We start from the raw sequence: 10,902 nt of genomic DNA, 5'->3' as shown, positions 1-10,902 counted from the left end.
TTTTTATTTTTGGTTAAAAATTACCCGAATTACCCGAATTAACCGAATTACCGAAAAATACCCGAATTGCCCGAAATTTTTTTTATTTTTAAAATTTTTAAAATTTATAAATTATTAAAGTAAATTGGGTTTTAGACTTTAGTAAATTGAGTTGTCTTTTAGTTTTAGTTTTATTGGATTGGGTAATTGGGTAAACTTTAGTTTTAGTTTTAGTTTTATTGGGTTGGGTAATTGGGTTGGATAATTGAGTTTGGGCTGGGTTGGATAATTTTATTTATTAATTTTTTCGGTTAACCGACCGGTTTCAAACCGAATTAACCGTTAACTAAAAAATCATAAAAAAAATTAACCGACCCCCGACCGAAAAATTCGGTTAACCGACCGATTAACCGAATTCGGTCGATTAACTGAATTTTTTCGATTTTACCCGAATTATGCACACCCCTAGTCATACCCACTCAAGACCAAAAAAGTCTTACAAGATGCTTGACCCGTTTTTCAAACGAGCCTTATTTTTTGCCCCAAGCTCATTTTTTGGGCCTATATTTTATCTAAACCCTCCCACTTTTCAGGCAAGCTTTCGGGTCGGGTGACCTGCCCCATGGACAGGTCTAGTTTTACCTACTCAAGACCAAAAAAGTCTTACCCAATACTTGACCCGTTTTTCAAACGGGCCTTATTTTTTGCCCAAAGCTCATTTTTCAGGCCTATATTTTATCCAAACCCTCCTACTTTTTGGGTAGGCTTTCGAGTCGAGTGATCCGCCCTATAGACAGGTCTAGTTTTACCCAAACCCAATTCCCAAGCCTAATTTTTGTACAATTCTTTTAAAATTTCATGTTAACCTTTGGGCTTAGGTAAATATCGTAACCGAGGCCTTAGCTTTGTCTAAAATAGTAAAATTGTTGCATGACCCATCTAAAAACTATAAAATTATAAATTAATCCAATGATTAAATTATATTTGATCACCGAAAATTTATAATTTAATTCTGACTCGTTAATAAAAGTTTCCAGCTTTGTCCCATTTATAATCCACCACGACTCGATTTCAAAAAAATTTAATACTCAAAACCCGAATCGATTATAGGTCGAATTTTTTGGACAGATTTCTTGGTTTGAGCCTCACTCAGCCTGGCCTGATTAGGAAAATGGTCGAAAAGGCCTAACATAGCTCTCAAGCTTGGCTTGATAAGAAGCATATATTTTGTGTACATTTTTAAAGACTGGATAAATTTAAAAAGTTTGGAGAAATTAATTAAAATGTAAGTGAAATATGTAAACTGATAAATTGAAATTAATTAAATTAAAATTAAAATTAAAATAAATAATATTAAAATTCTAAATTTGAACTAATTATATAAAAATGAATTCAACAATTTATAATTTTATGAAGTATGTTCAATTTTGACTGAAAATATAAATAGTGTAAAATTTTTAAATATATATTCAACTATAATTTTGATGAAAATTAATAATGGTATCAATAAATAGATTAAAATATGTTATGGTTTATTTTTCATAAATTTGGCATTTAATTTTATATTTTTATTTTTTGTAAGAATTTAGTCTTTTATTTTTAAAATTTTAAAATTCAGGTCTAATTGTTATCACCGTTAAATTTTTAGTATCACATTTTGAAAAAAAATCACTTGGTAGCAATGAACCAAAATTTAACAAATAATATTAATGATTGGACCTAAATTTTGAAATTTGAAAATTAGAGAGATGAATTCTTAATAATAAAATATAAGGACTGGGGAGGATTATGGGTAATTCTAGGCTTTGTATAAAAAAGTACAAGGACTAAATTTTAAATTTTCAAGAGTATACGTACTTATGGTATATTTTAACCAACAATTAAACTATAATTAACCCTCTCTTTAACCGTCACCGCTATAACAATATTTGACTACAATAACCAAGTTTATAGTAAAATAATTTTTTTATTTTTATTTTAATGCTATATAATACTTTTTCACTTATAACAATAATATCTATAATTATGAAATACTTTTTCATTAAATTAGTTATCTATAATAACATATTGTCTAAAATTTTAAGTAAAATTATAAATATTTCATATAAGAAAACATATTAATTATATTTTTAAATAAAAATAATCTTAATTATAATATTATTTCAACAAAATATTTAAATTTCACATAAAAAATATGAATCATATTTTATTAAAAATATAAATTTAATATACAATTAAAATTTCTAATTAAATATTCTATTATGAATTAAAAACAACATAAACTTATGAACTTTATAATTAATCGTGTGGAAGAATGCAAAATAAAATAATGCATAAAACAATAATTCATGCACCTTTTATACGTTTTTAACCACTTTATAGTTAATCGTGTAGAAGAATGTAAAATAAAATTTACATAAAAACAATAATTCATACAGCTCTTATATGTTTTAACCACTTTTCTATAATGAGATAAAACTTAATGATAAATGGAGCTGTTATAAAGGGATTGAAAATATAACATATTATTTAAAGTTGTATTTGTATATTCACCGGTAAAATGCAAATATAAATGTAAGTAATTACAACGTATTGTCAAGTTAGTACAAAATACAATGCATGAAGAATATAAAAGAATAAGACAAAATTCATCATCGCACAGGTTGCAATTGTAAATGGTGAGACTTGAACACGAATGATTAAATTAAATTTTTTAAGAGTAGGGATTAAATTTAAAACTTCATTCAAATTCAGGGACTGATGGGAAATTTGACCAAGAAGAAAAAAGGAAAATGTTTTAAGATGGAATAGCAGATAAAACGAGGAAGAAGAGTGGTAGTAGTGGTAAACTGGTAATAACAGCAAAAAGCATAAAGCAATTTGAAGATGGAGGGCTTGAAGGTATGGAGGTTATCTTCATCCATTGCAAGGCCTTCGAATTTGAGGCAACTATTTGGATTAGGTACTTCCTCTGGCCTAGTCCGCTGCTTAGACAATGGCGCCGCCGCCGCCAACGCCACCAACACAAGGTTTCCCTCTCGCAACCGCCGCGCTTCCACCTCCACATCCACTTCCACTAACACTTCGGACCGTGAAGCCGTCCGTGCGATCCGCCTGAAAAAAGTAGAGCAATTGCGGAGCAAAGGGACGGAGCCGTACGGTTATAAGTGGGATAGGAGTCACAGTGCTAAGGAGCTTCAAGAAATATACAAGGATCTAAACAATGGAGAAGAGTTGGATAGTGAGAGCCACCATGTTTCTATTGCAGGCCGAATTGTGGCTCGTAGAGCCTTTGGGAAGCTTGCTTTTCTCACTTTAAGAGATGATTCCGGCACTATTCAGGTTTTTTTTTTCCCGTTTTTCAGTTATAATCTGTAGTGTTTCTGCTATAATTCATTAACATTGTTAGATTATTGTATTTCTATCAAATGATTGTAGCTATACTGTGAGAAAGAAAGGCTTTTGAATGATCAATTTGAGCAGTTAAAGACACTTGTTGATATTGGTGATATATTGGGTGCTTCTGGCTCTATCAAGCGGACTGAGAAAGGTGAGCTTACTTCATTTACATTGAATTTACTCTCATTGTTGCTTCTATTTTAATCTCTATCAGTGTATTTTATTGTATAGTTTTTTCTGCTTCACTGTTCAGGGGAGCTTTCTGTTAAGGTGGATTCTTTTTCAATCCTTACTAAATCACTACTTCCACTGCCGGACAAGTTTCATGGTTTAACCGACATTGATAAGCGATACCGTCAAAGGTGACTTGTTGTTAACTTCATCTTCTATTTTATGTATATTGATATTCATGTTGAATCATCTTATAACGCACTCGGTCAAACATATATTTCCTATCTATCTCGTCCTACTGAGATACTCAATTTATTTTGCTGGATATTTGCCCCCCCCCCACTTGTCTCTATTAAGCATAATTATCAGTAGTTTTTTTATACCATTGCGTTACTAATATCCTTAATTTAGCCATTAGTAATTGCATCAAGGAGGCTTTTTTAAATCATAACTCTTACTTAAGTGAATATAACCCATTGGGATTTGTTTGTTCTTTATATGTTTTATTCTTGGTGTTTGTTTTGATATTGATGGAATGTTTCACCCCTTTGACCATTATTTCCTCCTCCTCCCATGTTTAGGTATGTTGACATGATTGCAAATCCTGAAGTAGCTGACATATTCCGGAAACGAGCAAAGGTGATGTATTTCCACATTCAGAATGATATTGAAATTACCTTTTGTTTTTCTTGCTATCAGGTTGTTTTTGTGACATTTTAATCATTTGGTTATCGTGTCTCTACTGTATGGAGTCACTTTTACACTCTAATCACCATCTGGTTGCTCATTGAACCAAGGAAGAATTTCTTGTTCTTTTAGGGTATATTGTATTTCATCTTCAATAAAACTACATATAAGTTGGTTTACATGGTCGGTCTCTCTCTTTATATCAGTTTATATTCTTATGTAGAAGGAATTATTATGCTGTGCATTTTTCATTTTCCTTCAAATATTCTACCTTTCTTGCTTTAGGTAAACCATGCAGAATTTTGTCTTAGTCATGGTGAAAATCATATAGTCATTGGTTTTAGCAGAAATTTGTCAAAAAATTTAGTAGGTGGTAATATTTTGTTAATAGCCTGATTTGTTGAGCAATAAATGGTGGACTAGGTATTTATACCGAGACCCTTGCTTTTTGAATGTGCACTAACATTTCTCGAATTTTTGTAACAAATGAATAGTAAGTGTCATAGATGGATGTTGATCCAAACCTAAACCTTTTCTCCAATTTTCTACTGTAGCCTAGCTTTCTGATTTTACCACTTGTATAATTATTGTTTTTGTCTGATTTTTTCTATTCTTGAGCAAGCTTGTTTCTTTAGTAAAATACTAATTCTTGTTTGGAGGAAAGCATTTACTTCCTGACTTTTTTTGTGACGATTCTTTTTCCTCTTTAATGATGGATATTGACTTGAAAAATATTTGAACCATCTGGTTGTCTATTTAGAACTGTATGAACTTGATTAAATGGCTTTAAGTTATGGATTGCTTGACATGCATGTATGTTCATGTGTGTGTAGGTCTTGTTTTTCTGGTGCCTATGTGATTTGAGCTTTGACACTTTGAAATTGTATTCTTAATAACCTTTCTTATAGTAGATCATGAGGGAGATACGAAAGACAGTAGAATCTCGAGGTTTTGTTGAAGTTGAAACTCCAGTTCTGCAGGTTTGTGAATAAAATTCGTGGTTTTCCTAGGTGTTGCCTTTCTTTGTTGTGGTACATATTTTGCTGATTCTTGACTGAATCACCTTTCATCTGACTTCTTCAAGCTTTTTCTTGTTGAACACTACTAGGCAAAAGAAATATGAGTTCTTCTAGGTGGAGATGTGAATTCACATAGCTCTTTATCTTTTAAAATTTCTATCTTTAATAGGAAAAGGCTAAATTCTTCTCTGTTCTTTAGAGCAAGATGTAAAACTAATTTGCAGACATCTCCAAAGGAAAAAATTGACTGGTTTGTTTGGTTTTTGAAAAACGAAATAATTTACATCTTCGTTTTCATAAAAAAAAGAATTGGCAGTCTAAATTTGTGTGGTTGTTAACATATAAAATGTTTTGCTGGAATAAATTTGTATTTACTGCTTTGAGGAATGCATAGAGAAAACAACAAAAACAGTAAAAAGTGAAAGAGTCTCTTTCATCTATGATCTACAAAAATTGGCAAATGCAAATCTAGAAGCACATGGGCACTAAAATTAGCAGCCAGCATTAGATCAATGCCTTTCTTGTTATGGAACCATATTGCTGCAAGTATGATAGGTGGGACAATGAGAGGAAGTCAACTGATTGAGCTAAAAAGTTATGTTGAAGTTCAGGGTTATGGAGGAGCTGAGTTCTTCTTAGAGGCTTTGAAGATATTCTTTTTTCTATGTGATTAATTTTCATGCAAACATTTTGCTTCATTTTCATATAGGAAACATTTCAGAAGACACTCAAAAAAGTTGTCACTTAAGTTTTTGCATTTGTCTGAAAATTATATATTACTAATTTTTTTCGATACATAAAATCTATGATTATAGTACTTAATGCATTATATATTTACTTCTACTTTGTTTAGTGGTGCCAAAGCAATACTGTTTTCGGGGAACTTAACTAATTAATTTGATCAACTAGGGAGCAGCTGGTGGGGCTGAAGCAAGACCATTTGTGACATACCATAACTCCCTTGGAAGGGATCTTTATCTAAGAATTGCAACTGAACTTCACTTGAAGAGAATGCTGGTGAGATCCTAAACATTTTAGTTACCATTTTCCATGCAAAATTTGGTGATTCCCCCCCCCCCCCCCCGGGGCCTGATTCCTCAATAATAATAAAAAGGCTTTGCAGCTTCAGGTATTTAAACCCTAGGATGAGACTGAGGAGTTTGTGCTAATTATTAGGAAAGGGAATAACTTCAAACTCTCTACTTTGCAATACTTGATTGTTCAACACTAGGCATAGGGTCATACAGAAGTGGAAAAAAATGAAAATTTTTATCTTTTTGTGGAATAAACCAGACCACTCTTTCAAGTTAAAACATTAACTTATAATAGATACACAAACAGACGTTGAAAAACGAACATGTATACATATTGTGCCTTCACTGAGTTAAATAATTTTTTTGGGCCTTGTGCCTTGGGGAATACAAGGGTTCTAATGCTTAGAGAGTGGCTTGCACCCTTGATGATACTGATTTATTCTTTTTTTTTTCCCCCTTTCTTTTATCTTTCATCTTTAACGTCTGATTCTGATATTTGTTTGGCTTTTAAGTTTATATTGCCAACAATATTTTATCTTCTAATAACAGGTTGGGGGATTTGAAAAAGTATATGAGATTGGTCGGATATTCAGAAACGAAGGCATTTCTACTCGTCATAATCCTGAATTTACTACCATCGAGGTATTTATAAAAATATCAAATGCTGATGTGTGCTTGGTAGTGCAAATTTGCTTCATATGATTTTAAGCATTAAAATTTGTATTTTTGAACCCTGATAATCATCATCTTTTTAATTGGTTTTAGATGTATGAAGCATATTCAGACTATCAGAGTATGATGGACATGGCCGAGGAAATTGTGACCCAATGTGCTCTTGAAGTTAATGGAAAGCTCACCATTGATTACCAGGTAGTGCATCTCATGGCTAATAAAAATAGTTAATTTCATTTCTGGAAGTTCAAAATATCTTCTTTTTTTTTTCAAAAAAATTTTATCTGTCTGGAACAGATTGAAACTACTAATGTATGCCTTCTATACAGGGGACTGAGATACAGTTGCAGCGGCCATGGCGGAGGGAAACCATGCACAATCTTGTTAAAGAAGTAACTGGGGTTGATTTCACTGAATTGGAAGATGATCTTAAAGTTGCTAAAGATGTTGTTCTGAAGGCAGTTGGGCTTGGTCTCGATAGTAAGGACAAGTCTTCCATTGAAGCTTGCCCTTCACTTGGCCACCTCCTTAATGAGGTCAGTCTTCATTAATGTTCCATGAATGTTAGTTCCTTATAGAGTTAATTGCAAAATGCTGCAACAGAAAATTATTTGCACATTAGGAATGAAAGTATTCTTAGCGATTGAAAAACTGAATAAATTTCACCCAAGGAAATGCAATTCCAGTTTCACCCTAAGCTTGAAAAATACAATAAAGTAATGCCCAGAGTTTCTTCAGCTTGCAACCTAAGTTTCACTGCTAGTTTCAACTTGCAATAAGCCTTTGGTTTATTTATTCACCTTCAGGTTTTTGAAATTTTTGTTGAACCGAAGCTCCTGCAACCTACATTTGTTTTGGACTATCCCATTGAAATATCTCCTCTTGCCAAACCTCACCGGAGGTATGGAAGTTTTACAAGGAACTGGTGCAATTTTATGTAGGAATTTGCTTATATTGTTGTCTTCACTTTCAGAATTACTTACTCTAAGTTCTCTGGAAAATAGGCATGCAGGTTTGACTGAGAGATTTGAACTCTTCATATGTGGTCGTGAACTGGCCAATGCATTCTCGGAGTTGACTGATCCTTTGGACCAGGTATGAATGACATTTTCTTTAATATGCTAGAGAATGACATTTTCTTTAATATGCTAGAGATGCTTATTCTTTGTATTCGGATATTTAAACCATCAGCAGAAGTCATGGTAGTGGTTTTTAGTTGGTCTGGGGCAAGTAGTAATGATTTATTCTTTTCTACTTATAGTGTAAATTATGCAAGTGTGTCAATAACTTGACATCAAATCTATAAAGATGGCCCCTTAAAATCAATGCAACTTTAAAATACTTTTATTGATGATAGAAAAGTCTATGCGCTTATGAATCTTATTTACTAGATTGTTATTTCTATGTGACTAGCTTCCAACAAGTAACATAAATAGGCAATGAATGGATTGGAACAGGTGATGTGATTGGTGCATCGCGGGTTCATATATAGCACAGCCTGTACACTTCCCTTTCTTGAGACGCTTGTTCGTTTAGTGGCTTTGAAGATAAAAAGCATGGTTCAAGAGTCTTACCAAGTCTCTTTTAGCATAATTTATGAGATATCATTGCTAGTGTTCTTGTGAACAGTGACTTTCAATTTGGTTTTAACTTGAAATCTAAAATATCGTCATTTGTTTCCCACTGCGGCAGAGAGCTCGCCTGGAACAGCAAGTAAGACAACATAACAAGAAGAGAGCAGAAGCTGTTTCAGTCACGGATGGCACAGGAGAGCAAAAGAATATAGATGAGGACTCCATGTATGAAGTGACTCTTGATGATGATTTTCTTACTGCTTTGGAATATGGAATGCCTCCGGCTTCAGGAATGGTACACTCGTCTTCTTGTTTGCAGATATTGGCATTTATTTTTTGTCGTTGAGTTTGTCAAAAATAATCAGTTCTATTCAATTCACATGCTGGGTTATGAGTTATGACATCTACTTTTGGATTGGATTCATTTTGTTGCACATGCTCATAAGTTTTCCATGTTGCTGGCATGCATTTATATATGTTACACAAGATGGTTGCACTGTGGTCCACCCGGTTGGTCAGGGTTCCCTCTGTAAATGGAGGGAAGGCTACGGAAATTGAGATTTTCCGCGGACCTTGCTTACAGGGGGAGTCTTATGCCTGGGTAGGGGTGAGCGAAAATCTGTTCAAACCGACTTAACTGCTGGCTTTTGCTTGAGTCGGTTATGATGGTTAAAGTGGTCTTGTAGTGCATAGTTATCGATTATGAATTTTTTTAACCAAACCAACTTACATAGCCGGCTTCTAATATTAAAATATGTATATATAATTTTTTGATGGTTAAAGTGGTCTTGTAGTGCATAGTTATCGATTATGAATTTTTTTAACCAAACCAACTTACATAGCCGGCTTCTAATATTGAAATATGTAAATATAATTTTTTTTATCCAAAACCCCAAAGCCAGCCCAATTTGGTTTACCTTTTTAACTGATCGGTGTTGAAGTTAGTTTGGTTAGGTCAGTTAAGACCTAAGTTGATCAAGTCGGTTTTTGTATCTTTTTTAACCGAACCAACTGGACTGCTCCTCCCTATGCAGGCTGCACGAGCTTTTTGGTTGCAATGTGGTCCGTCCATGTGTATTATTTATATGCTATTGCATTGTTGTTCTGAGTTTCAGAAGTGGGGGAATCCATATATAATTATCATGTGTTGCTGACAAAACCTAACTTCGAAAATGGTTGTTTGTAGGGACTTGGAATCGACAGGTTGGTGATGCTCTTGACGGATTCCGCCAGCATCCGAGACGTCATTGCTTTTCCCGTTTTAAAGATTTCACAGTAACCGGTAGGATGCCGCTACTTGAACTATAACTAGAGTAATAACATCCCTTTTCTTATATTATTTTTATTTATAGCCCCTTATTTGAGTATTCAGTGTAGTGTTTATGGAATGATAATTTAATTTTGATTCGATTATACATAGGAACACTAAAAGCTAAAGACAATAAACATTTAAAATGAAAATCTTAATTAAGAACAACTAAAGGTGTTATTATGCAATTTTAGCCTATAAAAGCATCAACGCATTAAAGAAATAACTCTTGAAATTTAAATATAATTGTTTATGTTTATAATAAGTAGGTGTCCGTATTGTGTTAATGATACGTGAAAAGTAAATTAAAATAAAAGTTTTATATGAATAATTGGATTACATCTAAATTCTTGTATTATATTATATAAGTTTAATATATCATTTGGTACCTAAGTTTGATGCTTTTTTCTAATGTGTTAGTGTTATTTTTTGTACAATTTGATACATGTATTTGACAATAGTGACATATTTTGGTACTTAAATATCTGACGATAGGTTTTAAGTTTGATTTGATGAAAAGTTAATTACTAATATTATTAGGTTTGAATTTTTCATGATTTTGTTAATAAAATAAAATAAATTTAGTGTTGATTGTGAATTTGTTTAATTTTGTATTTAAATTGCTAATATTATTAGCTAATTTTGACTTTTCATCAAATCAACTCCAAAATTCAAATTGAACACTAAAGGCTAACATTTTGCCTACCAAAATGTATAAATTGTCAAATACAGATATCATATTGCATTAATAAATAAAGTAGGTACTATATTAGAAAAAAGTATTGAGTTTAGGTACCAATTTATGTATTAAACCTATTATATATTAAATTAAAATTTATATGTAATTTTAGTATTATTTTTTCCCTTCATGTCTACTTGGATTTTGGCCCGTATTAGTATCAAACGGCAGGAAATCATAATTTTCACAATTTAAGACCCTTTATTGTATTGTCGGTTTAATTTTAATTTTTGTCCTATGGAAAACATTAATTTAATGATGAAAAAACAGATTTTTTTGGGGTTGATTTTTAGCTTTTTAACACGTGACGTTATTAAAT

At 32.3% G+C, this 10,902-nt stretch overlaps 1 protein-coding gene across 1 annotated transcript; it reads left to right on the top strand.

The window, feature by feature from the left end:
• The first annotated feature begins 2,803 nt into the window (after positions 1–2,803).
• LOC105790133 (lysine--tRNA ligase, chloroplastic/mitochondrial) lies at positions 2,804–9,948 on the top strand. The gene is made up of 13 exons (XM_012617566.2): positions 2,804–3,321; positions 3,418–3,529; positions 3,632–3,740; positions 4,131–4,188; positions 5,148–5,216; positions 6,165–6,272; positions 6,839–6,931; positions 7,055–7,159; positions 7,291–7,497; positions 7,768–7,862; positions 7,966–8,056; positions 8,654–8,830; positions 9,722–9,948. Exons 1-13 carry the CDS (start codon positions 2,866–2,868, stop codon positions 9,812–9,814), a joined length of 1,773 nt encoding a protein of 590 aa, XP_012473020.1. The 5' UTR covers positions 2,804–2,865; the 3' UTR covers positions 9,815–9,948.
• Positions 9,949–10,902: the final 954 nt, after the last annotated feature.

This window comes from Gossypium raimondii, chromosome 8 (assembly GCF_025698545.1).
Source record: "Gossypium raimondii isolate GPD5lz chromosome 8, ASM2569854v1, whole genome shotgun sequence".
Taxonomy (NCBI): Eukaryota; Viridiplantae; Streptophyta; class Magnoliopsida; order Malvales; family Malvaceae; genus Gossypium; species Gossypium raimondii.
Note: the sequence above shows the minus strand (reverse complement) of the source record. Positions and strands in the feature narration are given on the sequence as shown.

Coding starts and splice junctions, on each gene's coding strand:
- LOC105790133 (XM_012617566.2), top strand. CDS start 2,866: ATGGAGGGCTTGAAGGTATGGAGGTTATCTTCATCCATTGCAAGGCCT. Junction 7,863..7,965: donor CTTGCCAAACCTCACCGGAG/GTATGGAAGTTT, acceptor TCTGGAAAATAG/GCATGCAGGTTTGACTGAGA. Junction 8,057..8,653: donor TGACTGATCCTTTGGACCAG/GTATGAATGACA, acceptor CCACTGCGGCAG/AGAGCTCGCCTGGAACAGCA.